The sequence below is a fragment of the Bubalus kerabau genome, chromosome 6, assembly GCF_029407905.1.
Source record: "Bubalus kerabau isolate K-KA32 ecotype Philippines breed swamp buffalo chromosome 6, PCC_UOA_SB_1v2, whole genome shotgun sequence".
NCBI lineage: Eukaryota > Metazoa > Chordata > Mammalia > Artiodactyla > Bovidae > Bubalus > Bubalus kerabau.
The window spans coordinates 110,525,280-110,543,519 of record NC_073629.1 but is presented as its reverse complement, the minus strand read 5'-3'; the positions used below and the strand labels follow the sequence as shown (position 1 = coordinate 110,543,519).

The 18,240-nt window shown below is 44.2% G+C and overlaps 1 protein-coding gene across 6 annotated transcripts in view; it reads left to right on the top strand.

Moving 5' to 3' along the window:
• Nucleotides 1-18,240, top strand: part of LOC129655699 (protein argonaute-1) — a 55,910-nt gene that overhangs the window by 21,012 nt on the left and 16,658 nt on the right. For 4 of the 6 annotated variants that reach the window (XM_055586415.1, XM_055586416.1, XM_055586413.1 and 1 more), the window contains exons 2-12: nucleotides 3,733-3,916; nucleotides 6,245-6,365; nucleotides 6,807-6,988; nucleotides 7,388-7,524; nucleotides 7,749-7,883; nucleotides 8,106-8,193; nucleotides 8,856-9,003; nucleotides 12,909-13,028; nucleotides 13,385-13,507; nucleotides 13,644-13,777; nucleotides 17,147-17,331. In XM_055586415.1, the coding sequence (XP_055442390.1) occupies nucleotides 6,261-6,365; nucleotides 6,807-6,988; nucleotides 7,388-7,524; nucleotides 7,749-7,883; nucleotides 8,106-8,193; nucleotides 8,856-9,003; nucleotides 12,909-13,028; nucleotides 13,385-13,507; nucleotides 13,644-13,777; nucleotides 17,147-17,331 (1,357 nt within the window). In that variant the 5' untranslated portion in view covers nucleotides 3,733-3,916; nucleotides 6,245-6,260. Of the gene's footprint in view, nucleotides 1-1,738; nucleotides 3,350-3,732; nucleotides 3,917-6,244; nucleotides 6,366-6,806; nucleotides 6,989-7,305; nucleotides 7,525-7,748; nucleotides 7,884-8,105; nucleotides 8,194-8,855; nucleotides 9,004-12,908; nucleotides 13,029-13,384; nucleotides 13,508-13,643; nucleotides 13,778-17,146; nucleotides 17,332-18,240 lie in introns of those variants that run through there. The other 2 variants (XM_055586414.1, XM_055586417.1) reach the window with 2 other exon arrangements.

The window sequence follows — 18,240 nt, the reverse complement described above, 5'->3', positions numbered from 1 at the left end:
GTTTATAGCCTTCACCATAGTGTGTCCCAGGTGATAGCCTTAACTTCTCCTTATTCACAATCAGGAGAAAAGGAGATTAGAGGGGAAACTGAGGCAAGGCTGTCCCAAGAAGGCCAGAGTCCCTGGATGGGGTGAAGGTGGTGGCACCTCCTGTGTTCTAGGTGTCTTATCTTTTTGGTGGGAGGAGCAGTCTGGACCTGGGAATCTTTTAGATCTTGTCTCACTACTTCCATTTGATCTGGAGGGGAGAATAGAATTTCCGTTTGGGACATGAATTTTATCTCATTTGGGACATGAATTTCATTTCTGGTTGAAGCAAGCATCTTTGTCTTTTATACCAGATCTTATACCCTTAAGGAAATAACTCCTGCCAACTCATTCAAGTCATTCATTCAGTGATCTTTTAAGTACTTAGTGACTACTTTCACCAAGATGGAAACAACCTTGTAAAGGCTGTATAAGCCTTAAGGTGGAATGCAGGGGGCAACCAACTTCAGAAAACTATTAATACTTCCTTTTCCCTTAGGCTGCTCTCTCCCTTCCATGAACTCTCTTGGTTTTCTGGGCTAGAGACTACTTGCAACAACCCCTGGAGCTAGAGTAGTAGGACAGGAAGTCCAGATGGGTTGGTGGGAGCTGGCACCCATACCAGACTGCTTATGATTTTATTCTGATGAATTCCTAGTGGTCTCGAGAGTGATGAAAAAATTGACGTTTTGTTTTTGGTTGTTGTTACAATAAATAAGCTTCTAGGGAAGGAACTAGAGCCTGGTATCTGGAGTTGGCTATAGCCTAATGGGGCAGGCTTTACCTCATCAAAGGGTGTAATTGAAATTCATTCTGGAAGCTTGAGTAGAGGGATCCCATAACTGCCTCCTTCCTAGGCTAGGACTATTTTCTTGGAGGTTGGAGGACATAGTACACAAAGCAGTGTATTGTTTCTGGCTTCACTGGGCTCAAGGCCAGATGTGCCGTCTGTGCTTAGGTGTGTTTCAAGCACATATACTGGACTGGGAGCTTCTAGAGGGTGGAGTTGGTGTCTAATTTATCTGTGGAACCAACTAATGTCTAGGCCTTGACACAAGTACATCTTTATTTTTTGAATTGAGTCACATTCCATTGTGAACATAAATGGTTAAGTACATTGTATGGCTATCTAATGATTTGTGTGTACTTAGTGTGTGGATAAATTCTTTTTGAAGAGTTTGTCCTCTTCCTCTTCGCTTACTGGACAGCTAACCCAGCCTTGAGTTTGTCTTTTGAATGGGCAGTCTAGCTTATTGGTGGGTAGGTGGGCCTCAGAACTGCAGGGAAGGGGTCCCTGAGCCAGGCCTTTCGGCTGTTACTTTTCCTTCCCAGAGCTGGTTGGGGATGGGGGAGGGGGAGTGTCCTTTTCATAGCCCCTCCCTCCTTGCTTTAGTCTGCAGAGGACAGCCCCGCCCCCTTCCCCCAAGGCCCAAGCTTTGTCCTCTGTGCTGGGGCCCTCATCTGCATCACAAAGTGGCCGTCTGTCCCTGTCTGGGTCTGAAGGGAAGTGTCTCCCTTTCTCAGACTAAAAGCTGGGGGCAGGGTGGGGTTGGGGGAACTTTGTACTGCCTTAAGACTTGCAGGAGGTTGGGGTGGGAGAGAGGTTCTCTCTTCCTGCTGCCTTCCCTAGTTTGGGTATGAAGGGGAGGGTGGGGGCCTCCCTGTTTTCTCAGAGCCTCCTAGGAATGGAGGGTGCCTAAGGCTAAGCCTGGTGTGTAGTCCTATTTCTGAGGAAGAGAAGCCTCTGAGGCTAGAGTGTCTGTCCCATCCCCCATCATTTCTACCCAGCCGCTAGCTCTAGGGGATGTCTTTCTCCCAAGACTCCAAACAATTATTCAGCCTGGGAGGCTAAGGAGGTGAATGGAATGTAAGAACTTGGGGAGGGGAAGGGTATCTCCTACCAGCTACTTCCTCTAGGGTCTTGTTTGTTCTGAGCTGGATTTATAATTGTTTCTGAGCAGTTTGCAGGTGTGTGTGCGTGCGTGTGCGCTTGTGCTTGTGTGTTCTTTGTGGTATGTCTACGGTTCTGTTTGTTAATTGGTTTCTTATCTGTGTGTTGAACACCTCCTGTATGCCAGACACTGGAGATTCAGCAGTGACCAAGGCAGATACATACAGTCTTTGTATCTTTGAAGAACTCACAGTCTAGGTTGGTGAGGGGTATGTGTACGAAGGTAAACTGTCCAGTTCTAAGTATGTGTTTGGATGTGTATGTCTGACTATGGCTTGTATATAATGTCTGTCCAGCTCTTTCTACAGTTGGTGGCCAGGGGCTAGTAGTTAAGCTTTTACTTCCCCTGGTAGCTGAGCTCTGAAGGCCTTTTCTCCCCAGGCTGGGCCTCCATTTCCCTGTTTCCCTGTAGGGTAGGCTTGACCAGTGGTTAGAAGGAGACACAGCCGCTAGCTCTGGGAAGCATGCCCCTCCCTTGAAGGGTTCTGACCTCTTCCTGACCCCCCCAGCTGAGGATATGCCCCATCCCCCCAGCCTGGCCAACTGTGAAAGCAGATCTCTCTGATAATGGGAGGTTCTCCGCTGTTTTATCCCTCTCTCCTCCCAACTGGGCTGGTCCTCTATTGGCCAGGACAATAGTAGATGTGGACAAAGGGTTCTCTTAGGCAGTTTTCCTTTTGTCTTCCCTTTCCCCTCAAGCTAGAAAATAAAACTAGGGGCAGCAATCAGGCTGGTGGCAAAAGAGGAGAAAGTAGTGGGAGTTGGCCCAGCCCTAGCCCTTTCTCAGGGGCCTCCAGTGTCTTAAAATTGATCCCTACTGCAACTGTTGGGGCCCTCTGTGTGGAAGGAGATGTGGGCCTGGAGAATCTTGTATTCTTCCCAGAGCCAGTAATCTCATCTTCTCCAGCATGATAATTGCTGCCCCTCCTTCCTAAGTCCTCTACTCTAGCCTGCTCTTGCCTTAGTCACCTATGTTTAGCCGACCTTCATTCCCTAGATTTTTCTTCCTTTGAACTTTTGCTTCATTCTCTCCCCACTAGCAGCCTTACTTCCTGCCTAAGCTGTCAGCTGTAACCTATCTTGCCCCAGCCCCTATTCCACCCTTTCCTCCTTCCCAATTCAAGCATTTTTCTGCTGTGACCTCCAGTTCTAGCCTCTTTGGCAGCTCCCTGTGTCAGCCTCTCTCCTTTCCTTGGTCTCCAGAATCTGTCCTGTTAGCCTTTTCTCCTTTTCCAACCTCAGCCATTCTGTTGCCTTAATCTTTTCCCAGACATTGGCCTTCTTCCTTGCTTGTTGCCCCACCCCACCCCTTTCCCTGGCACTTGGCCTTCTTTAGGTCTTCCTCCTGCCTGCAGTTGGAGGAGCTTTAAGGTGATGCTTTTTTGTGTGTTCAGGATGGTGATGAGTGAAGTGAGCATCTAGCTGACAGATGATAGGGTCTGCTGGGTACCTGGTGGAGGCAGATGTCTCAATCTAGTAGAGGAAAGAAAGCCAAATTTAGTCCCTTTATAGGAAGTTATTATGTACTCACTTGATGAATTTAAGATAGATAACAAGGGTAATTTTCCTAACTGGAAGGAAAAAAAAAATGGCCTGGGTTTCAACCAGTGGAAGTCCTCATTCAGGTTGGGTAGGCAGGAAAGAGGCTTCCCCTACACTCTGCTGCTCTCATGCTAGGAAGTCTTGTGCTTTCTCTGATCGGAGTGGTAAGGAGATTACCAGACTTTACCCTCACCAGGCTCTCTGTCTTGTAGCTGCAGGCGCCTACCTGCCCCCGCTGCAGCAGGTGTTCCAGGCACCTCGCCGGCCTGGCATTGGCACTGTGGGGAAACCAATCAAGCTCCTGGCCAATTACTTTGAAGTGGACATCCCTAAGATTGACGTCTATCACTACGAAGTGGATATCAAGCCAGATAAGTGTCCTCGCAGAGTCAACCGGTAAGTGATGCACATTTAAGCCATTAAGTCAGGTAGTCCTTGTTTTCCTGAGTCTCACAGCCTTAAAAGAATCCAGAGAGGTAAAAGAAAAACTCGTTGAAGGTGGTATCACCAAATTCAAGAACATTTTCCAGGAAGAGATTCTAACTTAAGGTAAATGTTGAAATAGATCACTGGATTTGGCTATTTGGAGACTATTGATAACCTTTTGCTACAGCTGTTCCAGTGGAGGAGTTGGGCTAGTAATCTAAGAGTAAGTTAAGGAATAGGGGCTTCCCTGGTGGCTCAGTTGGTAAGAGTGAGTTAAGAAATAAGTGGAAGGTGATGTGGTAGGGATAGTGAGAGCAGATAGCTTTTTTCTAGATAAGTTGACAGTGAAGCATGGGAGACAAGGAATGTGTTGGCTTGAGAAGATTATAGGGCTCAAGCCTGCTGCATTTCATTATTTGTTGAAATGAATAAATGAAAAATTTTTAAGAATGAGATGTGGATATGTTTATAAACCAAGAAGGAGCTAGTGTAGGAGAGGTTAAAGGTACAGGACAGAGAGGAAAGGAATGAGTGGGATGTTCTGGCTAAGGCAGGAGGACATACAGGATACACAATTTGAGGAATTAGCCTTAGAAGTAATAGTTCTTCTTAAAATTAATTTATTTTATTATTTGAAAACTATTCATGCACAGTATAAAAAAAGTTTTTAATATTACAGAAAGAGTAACAGTGAAAAATGTCTCCTATTACCCTGACCTCCAGTCCCCTAGTCCCTTTCCCCAGATGCATTCGTCCTTACCCTTCAGTACACTTCCAGATATTTTTCTATACATATGCAAGTATATCTGTATACAAACATTTTAAAACACACGGAATACGGAATCTTATAAATCTTGCTCTGCACCTTGCTTTTTCCACTGAGCAACGTACTTTGGAAAGTGATACATATCAGTTCCTACAGGTGCCTCATTCTTTATTATAAGATATTTAATAATAATCTCTTCAGGAGCATCTAGGTCAAGTCTAAACTTTTGCTACAAAAATGAAACTCTGTAGAATATTAATAGAGATACATTTTTGCTCTCAAGTATGAGTGTATCTGTAGGATAAAGTCCTAGGACTAGAATTGCTGGCATAGTGCATTTACAATTTTTGAGGTAGTGCCAGTTTTTGTTTTGTGTTTTTTAAGGTAAGTTGTACCAATTTATATCCCCATTAGTAAGGTATCCCCCCATGTCTGCACCAATTCGATATATTGGATTTTTTAATCATTGGCATTCTGGTAAGTAGAGAATTATATCTTGGTCTGATTTTAAATTGTATTTCTCTAATGAGTGATGTTGAACATATTTTCAGATACTTAAAAATTTATACATAGAAGGGATATTTCAAGTGTGAGAGGAAAGAAAAAGGAAAGGCTTGTGTATATAAATGTGTTTGTTTATATGTCTGGAAACTTGAGGGTGGCCTTGCCTTCTACACTGTACTCTTTTCAAAATTATTAAAGATGCTTTTTGATCTGAGGTAGGAATGGGTGCTATTGTTACGGGGGTAGTGGAGAAGGTTTGCTACAACCTACGAGGATGGAAGTGATCAGAGTTAAGAAAAAGATTGCTGGGCAGCACTGAGGCCTAATTGACATTGAAAGCATGTGTTTACAGTTGGCTTCCAATAATATTCTCAGTCTTTTTATCCGACAGTATTCAAGATGTTTGATTTTGAAAGTGAAGAGGTCAGATGGGTTGGGATTTTGAAGGACAGATGGATATTCTGAAATCTAAATAGCAGAGGACAGGAAGTGAAATCAAGAAAGAGATAATAATGGAGAGAAAACAGGATGGTAGAACTAAAGTCTTCAGAGAGAGATGGAAGAGATGAAGTTCTTCTTCCACACTTTATTCCTGTTCCAACTCAGGCTTCTTCCTCTACCTTTTTTGATTATCCATTTATCAGCCTGGATTTTTGTTCCTGATTCTGGATGGACCCTGAGATTAAGCTCTTGTCCCCTCGGCTTCCTCTTCTGTTCAGAAGGCACTCACAATCACCCTTTTGGGTCCTTTGGAGCCTTGGTGATCCAAGGACCAAAAATACCACCTGACAACATGTTAGAGATGTAGAACATCAGACTTAGCTCTAAATCTGCTGAATCAGAATCTGCATTTTATATCTCCAGGTGATTCATATGAAGCTTGAGAAGCACTGTTATAGAGATTAGTAGCCGGTAGGACAGAATTAGTAGCTGGTAGGTAGATGGAACATTGCCTGGACTTTAAATTAGTTCCAGGAGTTTGAAATAGTAGTCTTTCAGCTTCCTCTGGCCTTTCCCATTCTCCACAGGGAAGTGGTGGAATACATGGTCCAGCATTTCAAGCCTCAGATATTTGGTGACCGCAAGCCCGTGTATGATGGAAAGAAGAACATTTACACTGTCACAGCACTGCCCATTGGCAATGAACGGGTATGGTTGAGAGTTATGCTGGACCTGTGTCAAGGGTCTGGGGAGGGACAGAGCTCAAGTAAGCCTGTTTGGAGTCTGGTGTTTGCACATCCCTTTCATTGTTTGTGCTGAGAAAGTGTGTTTTAGGTTGAGGAATGGGTAGGTACTTATGTTTATTTAGCCTACTGTATGTCTGTGTCCCAAACAGACTGAGATTAGACTTAAAATAGACCTGAAGGACTTCCTACTAAGTGTGTTTGAGAGGGGCAGAGAGATACACTGAGCCAAGGTGGCTGGAGACTTAGGGGCTGGATTTACTCAGAAGTCTTCATTGTGAGTCCTTATCAGCCTAAGAAGCAGATTCTTGGCAAATCTTAGGGGTTAGGGACAGTAGGGGCAGGGCAAGAACATTGAATTGTGGGAAAGCATTGGAAATCTCTCACTCCTTCCTCTTTCCTGAAGGTTGACTTTGAGGTGACAATCCCTGGGGAAGGGAAGGATCGAATCTTCAAGGTCTCCATCAAGTGGCTGGCCATTGTGAGCTGGCGCATGCTGCATGAAGCCTTGGTCAGTGGCCAGATCCCTGTTCCCCTGGAGTCTGTACAAGCCCTGGATGTAGCCATGAGGCACCTGGCATCCATGAGGTACTTGGTGTAGTTAATATCTGGGCTACTAGTGGTGGCAGAAGTGTATGGGAGGAGGAGGGAAGTGAGCATATATTTTAAGGTCCCGCAGTATGCCTTTCAAGTAAAAAATTCTTTGAAACCCTACTGTATGCCAGGCAAGTGTGCATATACAATTAGGTGGTACAAAGCTTTGGTCCTGTCCCTTTTAGTTATTTTTGGACCTCACCCCATCTGTCTCTGCAGGGCAGAAAAAGGGTAGAGTCTTGTACAAGGTCAGTCACACAGCTAGTAAAAGATGAGAGCTGGAATTAAAGCCCTGGTGTCCTGCCTTCCAGGCCAGGGCTCCTCCGTGCCCAGGATGCCTCACAGGGTGGGGGCCTGTGCCCGAGGGACCAGTTCTCTGCCTGTCCCTGCCAGGTACACCCCTGTGGGCCGCTCCTTCTTCTCACCGCCTGAGGGCTACTACCACCCGCTGGGGGGTGGGCGCGAGGTCTGGTTCGGCTTTCACCAGTCTGTGCGCCCTGCCATGTGGAAGATGATGCTCAACATTGATGGTGAGTGGGGAGAGCTATGGAGCCAGGGGCACCCTGAGTCCAGTGACCACACTCCCAGCCTCATCCCTCCCAGCTCTGTAACCACACTCCTAGTCTAATCCCTGCAGCCCTGGGAGCCCGCCCCCATCCCTATACCCTATGAGGAAGAGGGTGTAAAGAGCAGTGCCTCCGTTTATTCTGGAAGACAGAATCTGAGTTGAGCTGTACCTACCCTGTCCCCACAGTCTCAGCCACTGCCTTCTACAAGGCACAGCCAGTGATTGAGTTCATGTGTGAGGTGCTCGACATCAGGAACATAGATGAGCAGCCCAAAGCCCTCACGGACTCTCAGCGTGTGCGCTTCACCAAGGAGATCAAGGGTGAGGACCCAACCAGGTGGGGAGGGGAATCAGTGCTACTTTCTCGTGTGCGCTTCACCAAGGAGACCAAGGGTGAGGACCCAGCCAGGTCGGGAGGGGAGTCAGTGCTACTTTCTCTTTAGTTCTAAAAGGAAATCCCCTTGGGATATATTCAGGCGAGAGGCCAAGCCTGGGCACATGATCAACCTTTTCCAACTCTGACAAGCAGTGTGTATATCCCAGGCCTCAAGGTGGAAGTGACCCACTGTGGACAGATGAAGAGGAAATACCGTGTGTGTAATGTTACCCGCCGCCCTGCCAGCCATCAGACGTAAGTTGATGGGGCTGCTAAGCCATACCACTGGTGGAAGAGGGCCACCAGGAAGATATTTCAACATACTCCGTTCACACTCTTCATCCCCCAACCTGGCCCTGAGGATGAGCTCTGTGTTTGAAGATAAACTGTAGGAATTTGGCATCCCTCCCCTAACATTCCCAGATTCATTGATAGAGACTCTCCCTACCATTTTTACCTTCTTGGTCTCTACTTTTCCTTCTTGGACTTTTACTGTAGAGCAAATGTCTCCCTGGCTTCTTTCTCAGTTCTATAAATGTTAGAATCTCTCTGAACTTACTCCTGAAAAAGAAAGCTGAGATCCTGGGTTAGACCTTGGGGAAAGTTATCACTGATTTCATCTAAAATCTTCACTTCAGACTGTGCTGGACCATGAGTGACTACTGTGTGTCAGACTTCATGCTCAACATTAGAAATACAGATGAATCAGATATGATCTGACCATTGTATAACTTGTTTTTCAAATCTTTGGCTTCACTCTTGGAGCCCTGTGTTGCCTCTGCTTTCCCATGAGTGGCAGGAGTGTTCACAGAGGCTGGAAAGGAATGAAGTCAAGTCTGGCCCTGTGCATGGTTATAGGTCTAGAAAGGTGTTACTGAATGCTGGACTATGACACCTCTTTCCCTTCCCCCAAACAGGTTTCCTCTGCAGCTGGAGAGTGGACAGACTGTGGAGTGCACAGTGGCCCAGTATTTCAAGCAGAAATATAACCTGCAGCTCAAGTATCCCCACCTGCCTTGCCTGCAAGTTGGCCAGGAACAAAAGCATACCTACCTGCCCCTAGAGGTGAGGCTGCCGAGTAATGCTGGGCTGGGGAACAAGCATTGTACCTGCACACAGATCATCAGAGGTCTGTTCTTCCATTTATAGTCTCATCATTTTAAGGCTTGGAAAAGTGATATTCTGAGAGGTCGTTCTGTGAAATGCAGTCATCATTCTTAACTGCTGAATTCTTATCTTCCATCCTGCTCTCATGGTTTTTCAGGACTTCCAGGCAGAGGCGAAGCTGTATGTATTTACTGTTTAATAAGTAATTAGTTCATTCAGGACAGAGATTTCAGATACCTGCACGCATGTCCTTTATTTATTTATTTACTTATTCATTTCTGTATGACTTTATTTATAGTTGACGTACAATAAACTGCACATTTTACGTGTACCATTTGATGTGTTTTGACATCACTACAATAAAGATAATGAACACTCTAAGATACACTCATGTCCTCTTAATTTCTCTTTCCCTATCTGGAGCTGGGAATCCTAAATAACCTAAATGTACAAATGTACTTTATTTTACAGATATTGGAGGTGAATGTTACCTGTAATGGAAATCCTATTTCCCCAGTCATCAGTGCGTTCCTTTTGAAAAAGTTTTAACCAAGATTTGTCATATTTTTATGCTTCAGCCAACCTTTGAAATTCTGCAATTAAAGAAAGAATAGTAATGCTCTTTAAGTCATAGAATGCAAATGAAGAACCACTAGTCTGTATTTGGTTGTTATACACTAGCCATAATGTTTAGGTCTTCCCTGTTGGCAGCCAGAATGTGTACTGAGAACCTACCTCTGACTGCTTCATTGTCTAGTCCAGTGCTGCTCAAAGTGTGGTCAGCAGACCAAGAGCATAGTTATTATCTGAGAGCTTGTATGAAATGCAGAATCTCAGGTTCCACCTAGGCTTGCTTTATCAGTATCTCTTTTTACAGAATCCAAAGATTCTGTCAAATATGAAAGTTTATGTTGACGAAGCACTAGCCTAGATTACTGTCTTATTCTCTTCTAGCAGTGGGGGTCAGATATCTGGGACCTTAGCCTTCTGTGAGCTTTTGGGATTTCAGAACTAACCAGAGGAAGTTAGGCTGAAGGGAGAAAGAAGAGATCCCCAAACCCAAGAACTCTGACATAGTTAATAGCTGCTGATGCATAGAAAATGAGATGAGGACAGCATGTTCTCTGAGATGTAAGCAGAAGTCTTTAGGGGCTGTTCCAGCTAAGTGGATAGGCTTTAGGTAATAGCTATTGCAAGCTGAGATCTATTAGCAAATTGACATGATTTCTGTTTAAACAATAGTTTCCATGGTGAATAACTTATATAATGACATATTTTGATTTTTACTGTTGCTTGTTTATTTAACAAATATTTATTGAGCTCCTGCTAAAGTCATATACTCCTAGGTGCCAGGAAGGCAACAAGAGAGGCAGGGTCCTTGCTGTCATGGAGCTTAAAATCTAAAAGGGGAAAATAGACAAATTACGATAGTTTCAGATGGTGCTAAGTGTCATAAGGTTGAGGTGAGGTGAGGTGAGGTGAGGTGAGGTGAAGTCGCTCAGTCATGTCCGACTGAGCTGTAGCTCAGTGGGCTGTAGCCTACCAGGCTCCTCTGTCCATGGGATTCTCCAGGTAAGAATACTGGGGACAGTCATAAAGTGGAGGGGGTTGGAGATTCACTTTAGTTTCTGTGGTCAGGGAAGGCTTCTTTTAGGAGATAATTTGAGCTGAGTCCCAAATTATGAGATAGAACCAATCTTTTAACAACCTGAAGGAAGAACCTTTTAGGCATGAGTTTAATAGCAAGTACGTAAGCAGCAGAGAGCTTGGATATTCTTGAGAGAGATAGAAGGACATAGTGACTGGCATGTGGTTTATGAGGAGAAAAGTAGGAGATGATTTTGGAGAGAGGTACAGGGTCAAATCATATAGGCTATTGTAGGTGATATATTTTTTTCAGAATAGCTTTATTGAGACATAATTCTCATCCCATAAAGTTTGCCCTCTTAAAATGTACACTTCAGTGGTTTTTAGTGTATTTACAGAGTTGCATAATCATTACCATTGTGTGATTTTAAAGCATTTTCATCATCCCTCAAAGAAAGGCCACACCCATTAATAGTCACTTACCATTCCTTTTATCCTCCGCACTAGCCCCTACTAATCTCTGATCTGCTTCTGTCTTTATGGATTTGTCTATCCTGGACACTTCATATAAATGAAATTATATAATACATGGCTATTTTAAACTGGCCAGTTTCACTTAGCGTAATGTCTTAAAGGTTCATCTATGTTGTAGCGTATGTCAGAACTCCCTTTTTAAGGTTGAATAATATTTCCATGTATGTATATAACACATTTTGTTTATTCATTTATTGATGGATACTTGGGTTGCTTTCACCTTCTAGCTATTATGAATAATGCTGCTGTGAAGATAGATGTACAAATATTTGTTGTAGTCCCTGCTTTCGTTTCTTTTGAGTACATACCCAGAAGTGGAATAACTGGATCATATGGTAATTCTGTGTTTAATTTTTTGAGGACTCACCATACTGTTTTCCACACAGGTGTACCGTTTTACATTCCCACCAGCAATGCACAAGGGATCCAGTTTCTCCACATCTCTGCTTTTTTTCCCCCTAGTGTTGATTCTGTAATTGAAATTATCTGCACCTTTAAATTGCCTTCAAAAGAGCAACCTCACAAATTTTAACAATTCTGGGTTTTCATTAAGTAATTGACTACTGTGTATTCTTTGAAATACAGAGTTTAAGGATAGGTGACCTTGTCCTGGTTTTCCCTACCATTGTTTACCATGAACTCCGGAAATTAGGCAGAGAATCAGTACTTAGAGTGTTGGCCCTATGGGAGCAAGTTTTACATTTCATTTCATCTCAATCCTCACAACAGCTTTAAGGGACAGCTAGTGTTTTTTCCTGTGACTAAAATTAAAGAAGCAGAGTCTTAGAGTGGTTAAGAGTCCTGTCCAAGGTAATGTCATCTAGAATTGGCAAAGCTGGACTTCAAACTCAAGTCTTCCAAACCTGTTGTTTCTCTCTCCTCTGCCAAAAGGCTTCCTGTTCACAGCTTCTTGAATATCGTGTATATTCAGGAAGCAATAGAGTGGACATCTTATATATCACTAGAAAGTCTTTTCTGGTCTCCACTGTGTTCTCTTAGGCCCAGTGCAGAGGAACCATGTGGTAAGATGTTCCTCATACCAGCAGAGGACACCGTCAGTCAACAGAGACAGTGATTTCTATAGGCTCAGGGCTCAGCGATCAGCTGTATACTGGGGCTTAAGAACTAACCAGGTCTGGTTCTCCTGGTGTGTTGCAGGATGGAATAACCTGCTGCCTGCTACTGTTGGACAGCTGCCTACTAAGAATCCAGTTTGTGTATATTGAGTTTTCTTAGTATTCAAAAAAGTTCTAGGTTGGGTCCTTTGGTAAATAATAATTTATGGTACAACTTACTAAGTGTTTGGGGATGGCAACCCACTCCAGTATTCTTGCCTGGAGAATCCCATGGACAGGAACCTGGCAGGCTACAGTCCGTGGGGTTGCAAGAGTTGTACACGACTTAGTGACTAAACCACCACCACTGAGTATTTACTATGTTCAGAACTGTACTTGATTCTTTAAGTGCTTTATTTTATTTAGTCTCCAAACAATTGTTACTGTTCTCTGTATTTAACATATGAGCCCTGAACCCACATCTGGCTCTGGATCCTAAGCCCTTAATCACAAAGTGGCTATTTAGACTTTTGTATTGCACATGAATGTTTTCTAACTTACCTGTCTGTGAACAAGAGATTTTGTAGTTCATTTCTCAGGACTGGCAGCCAGGGCCTTTCTGTGGGGCTCTGGGTACAGGGTAGACTCTACTCAAGCCAGCGCTACCTGTTCTTCTCGTTTCCTTAGGTCTGTAACATTGTGGCTGGGCAGCGCTGCATTAAGAAGCTGACTGACAACCAGACCTCAACCATGATAAAGGCTACAGCTAGATCGGCCCCAGACAGACAAGAGGAGATTAGCCGCCTGGTCAGTGAGGATGCAGAGAAACGTATGCTTGGTTGCTCAGTCATGGAAGTCCCTGGTAGCAAGTAGATGCTTTTCTGCCTTGGCAGGACTCTTAGGAAAACAAGTCTGGATTGGTTACCTGGGACTGCTCTTCCTTCTTGACCCTATAGCTGCTTTGCTTCCTATCTCTTTTTTTCTCCTGTATTACTTCCCTATGTTATCTGCTCCCACTTACCTCATCTTCTACTTTCTCCCCCTTTCTAGGGGTATTCCTTACCAGCCTCAGCTGCTCTTCAGGGCTTTCTGCTTGGGACCCGGAGGGTGAGCAGTATTGCCAAGCTACTGCTCTCCTGAGATCCCCTTCTTTTGTCTTGCAGATGAAGAATGCCAGCTACAACCTAGATCCGTACATCCAGGAATTTGGGATCAAGGTGAAGGATGACATGACGGAGGTGACAGGACGAGTGCTGCCGGCGCCCATCTTGCAGTATGGCGGCCGGGTGAGCAGGGTCAGGGCCAGACAACGTCTCTGGGGCTTATGGGGGGAGGTTGGGTTGTTATAGCCAGTGGCTTTTGCTCTCCTACCCACCTGGCTCTATTGAAGCTCACCTGGGCACCCCCTCTGCCTATCCCCAGAACCGGGCCATTGCCACACCCAATCAGGGTGTCTGGGACATGCGGGGGAAACAGTTCTACAATGGCATTGAGATCAAAGTCTGGGCCATCGCCTGCTTCGCACCCCAAAAACAGTGTCGAGAAGAAGTGCTCAAGTAAGGAGGTTGAGTGTATGGGTGGAAAGGTGGGAAGGACCCTAGAGTTGCCTAAATTCCCTACTCCCAAGGGGCCAAGATTTGCTCTGTAGTCTGTTTTTTCTGACTTTTGACTCTGCCCCCTGTGCTATCTGGCTTAAACTCCTCCCTGCTTCTTTTCTGTCCCTCTGTGGTCAGGAGTCTTGATAAGGAGCCATATCTGTGTCAGAGATGATAATTTCAGGACCTGAAGCTCCTAAGGGAGGCCTGAATTGTTTTATCGTTACAGTATTTAACATGGGTGGTAAATAGTGGTAGTGATGACTGTAATATCTATGCTGACGTTGTACCTAATTTTATGTTCTTTTATTTCATCTTCACAGTGAGTAGTGGTGGTATTTCCATTTTCAGCAGACTGAGGCTCAAAGAGGTTAAGTAACTTGTACAAGGTTCGCATTATCAAGAAAGTGTCAAATTGGGGGCAAATCAGATGTGAAATTTCAGAGCTTATATTCCTAATTAGAAATAAAAGTTCAGCTGGTACTCTGAGCTGTCCTTTCCTATGGACAGAATTTGTTCAGTTGGGTCCGAGTGACCTGAGTTAGGTGAACATGAGTTGTAAGGGCCTCTGAGCCACTTGTGGCTGAGTAGCTGGGAGTGGATGACAGCAATGAAGAAAGTGATACAGCCAGGCGCTTAAAGGAATCGCTTAGGGGAATACTGGTCTTGAATGAATGAGTGAATAAGTGAAGGAGTCATTGACCCTCCCCCTGCAGTCTTCTTTTTTATTTTTCAAATACCACAAAATTTACCCATTAGAAGTACGCAGTTCAGTTCCTGCTGTCCTTTGAAGTGCTGGCTCTTTGTTTTCTTTGGATCTGGAGTACGGTCAGTGCATTCTGGAGCTGAGAAAGAATCAGTGGAGCTGACCACTTTGGGCACTGATGGGAATCAGTAGAGATGTGTGCCCTGGTGAGTTCACCTGACCTTGGGATTTTCATAAGAATGGGTCACAGCAGCCCCTGATGAATGTGGAGACTGTGGCCCTCCTCTCCCCTCACAGAGACACAGCTACCTCCATCACAATTATAGTTCTCTTAAATGGGTATCTCTTATCTCCTCTCCTGAGTTCTTGGGATTTTGGCCCCATTTAGGCCTGCTCTTAGCCTTGGGCAGGCTTTGGAGGGCTGATTTCTTAACCAGTATTAGAAAGGCTCTCAACTCTGGCTTTGTGTCACCTTGTTGGTTGTTCTATACTGGGTATGTTTCTCTCTCATTCTCATGTCTTTCCCCTGTCCTGTCCTTTTGAGGAGCAACTTGTTGTTTGGATATTTTGGGGCACAGAACCTGATAAACCTAGAATCTTTGATTTGGAAGTCAGTTCACCAGACAACAGCCTTCTTGCAGTGATCTCTGGATGCAGGGGGTAATGTGTGACTTGTATACCTGGGCCAGTTGCTTGTATAGTCCTGGGCTAAAGATTTAAGATTTGGGAGTTTTCAGCTGTGGCAGTGGATGAGATTGTCTACGGAAAATGTGCATAGTGAACAGAGGCTGAAAATAGAATTCAGAAAAACTAGAAAGGAAATAGAACAAAGTTCCTACATGTGTATGAAAGAATGGGATCCAGAGCATAGGAAAAGCCATCATTTCCACTGAGACATAAGGGGAAGAGAGGAAGATGGCCATGGAGGTAGAGAAATTGGTAATTGGGGATGGATAAGGGAGTCCTTGGAGAAGGCAATGGCACCCCACTCCAGTACTCTTGCCTGGAAAATCCCTTGGACGGAGGAGCCTGGTAGGCTGCAGTCCATGGGGTTGCGAAGAGTCAGACACGACTGAACGACTTCATTTTCACTCTTCACTTTCATGCTTTGGGGAAGGAAATGGCAACCCACTCCAGTGTTCTTGCCTGGAGAATCCCAGGGATGGGGGAGGCTGGTGGGCTGCCGTCTTTGGGGTCACACAGAGTCGAACACGACTGAAGTGACTTAGCAGCAAGGGAGTCCTAGGGTTAACCCTCAGAATTCTTCTTCTGGCTAAAGAGTCCCTGTTACCTCAGCTGTGTCACTTTTAGGACAAGATTTTAAGACAGTCCCCATCCTAGAGTTCTCTCAACACTTTGTGGCCCCCAGCACTGGACATAATATCCCAAGTGCGATCTGGTAATAGAAGATAGGGGATACCACTTTCTTTGAAGTGGAGATCCACTTATTAACGGAAGCTAGTTAACACATTGGCTTTTTTAATAGCTATGCTGTAGTTGTATGCAAAGCAGAGAAGTGGCAGAAACATTCTTAGTAGTCCTTCAGAGCCCTGGTACTTAGTTACATGAAATAATAGATTGTATTTTTTATTCTAGTGTTTATTTGAGAAACTTAAAAAAATAGAGTAATATGGAAAACATCCATGTGTCTATCATCCAGAGTATTGTCATGTTTATTTTATCCTGTTTAAAAAGTAAATAAAATATTTCAGATAAATTTGACAGTCCTTTATATCCTCCGTTATAGTCTCATTTCTCCTTTCTGATGCAGTCACTTTCTTGAATTACTGTAATCTTTCTATCCAATTTATATGTATTATATACCTATATAAGTGGTTTAAAATTTTACACAACCGTTTTGTACTGTATTAATCTCATTTTTTTAAACTGATTGAAAACATTTATTTTCTCACTGCATAGGTTTTCTACCCATCTTATTGATATTTGTGTGCTATATAATAACATCCCTTAAACAATTGCTTTTATTCTCTTATTTGTACATTGTTGCTTTTAATCTAAATGCAGGTTTTTCACAAATTGAATTTCCTGCTGCTCCTTTCAGTCTGTCATATTTAGTAGCTTGATTTTTTTTTTTTTTAATCTATTGCTTGTGTACCCTCTTTTCCAACTTTGTCTTCCTTTCTTAGGGTAAAGCTCTAAAGCCCAAAGAAAGAAGCTTGTTTAATTATTTGCTCTCAGGCTTCAAACAACCCATAGGGGAGGAGGGAGCACATTTTTTCCCAAGCATCTCCTGTGTTCTGATCACTGTTGGAAGCTCATTTGTTTTAATTTGAGCCAAGAGGCCTTCCTCTTGGACATCTTCCTATTGCTGTAGACTTAGAACACAGGAACCAGCTGCTTGAGTGGGACAGGTGGGAGACTTCGAGAATTCCCGTTTCTCTAGGCTCCCTCAGCTCTCTGCTTATACCATTGAACACTTAGCAAGTCCTACGTTGTTCTACCCAACTATACATGTGGTTTTTACACTAGATGTGATGATGTCTCATTCCTCTTAGAATCTGTTAGTGCTTGTCATAGTGCTGGGGACCTAAGATGGAGGCGTTCGGTTAGAAGTATTCCAGTGGGACTTACCGCCTCTTGTCGTGACCACGCTTGTGCTGCAGGAACTTCACGGACCAGCTGCGGAAGATTTCCAAGGATGCAGGGATGCCCATCCAGGGCCAGCCTTGCTTCTGCAAATATGCACAGGGGGCAGACAGTGTGGAGCCCATGTTCCGGCATCTCAAGAACACCTACTCAGGGCTGCAGCTCATTATCGTCATCCTGCCCGGGAAGACGCCAGTGTATGGTACAGTTCTTTTGGAGTAGTGATTACAGTGATAGGACTCTTCTCAGGGTGGCTCCTGGAAGATCCTAGGGGTGCCTAGCCAGAGCCGTTCCTTAGTGTCAGTGCTCCTCCTAGAGGAGAAATATCAACTTGTGTGAGCCAGTCAGTCACCTCTGGTCCTGTTTACCTGCTCACCCTCCCTTTCAGTAGCATTTTCTGCAGTCCTCTGTGTGCTGGTGTTTATGCCAGGCTAAGCTGAGCCAGATGCAGAGATCGGTCAGTCCAGGTACCTGTCCTTAGGAGGCGTTGTCCGTCAGGCCACAGGGCAGCACACCCAAGCACAATTTGTGGTACTTCTGTTGGTGTTCCATTGCTGGGAATGGCTTAGACTCTGAGAAGTTTTCCTTCTATTTTTCCTCTCTTTTAAGAATGGAAATGACTATATCCATCTCTGACTCAGTGTTTTTCTCTCACTTTTTTTTTTTCCTTCTCCAGCTCTTATCTTCAAATGAAGAGGTGTCTCTCCTCTAATCTTATTTAACCCATGTGTACTCTTTGTTTCTCTTTCATTCTGCTACCTTTGGGACACTTTAACCCTAAAACATCTTTAGAATGCATTACCACAGTCATGCCATCTCCTTTAGTTTTTTTCTTCCTATTTTCTTGCTTTTCTTCAAGAAAAAAAAAAAAAAAACTTGAAGAGTTTTTAAATGTGTTCTGTACATTTTCTACCCCCACTTCCTCACCAGCCACTTACTGCTTAGCTTTTTTCCATTTATCTTACCTCTTCCAGTCTCCTAAACCTCCTCTGCAGAGGGTCACCAATGACCTTTCTCCTCTTGACTTCTTGACACTTTCTCCTGTCTCTCCTTAATTGTTTTTGTAATTACCAGGAATGCCTGGCATTTTCCAGAATTCTGTACTCTGCCC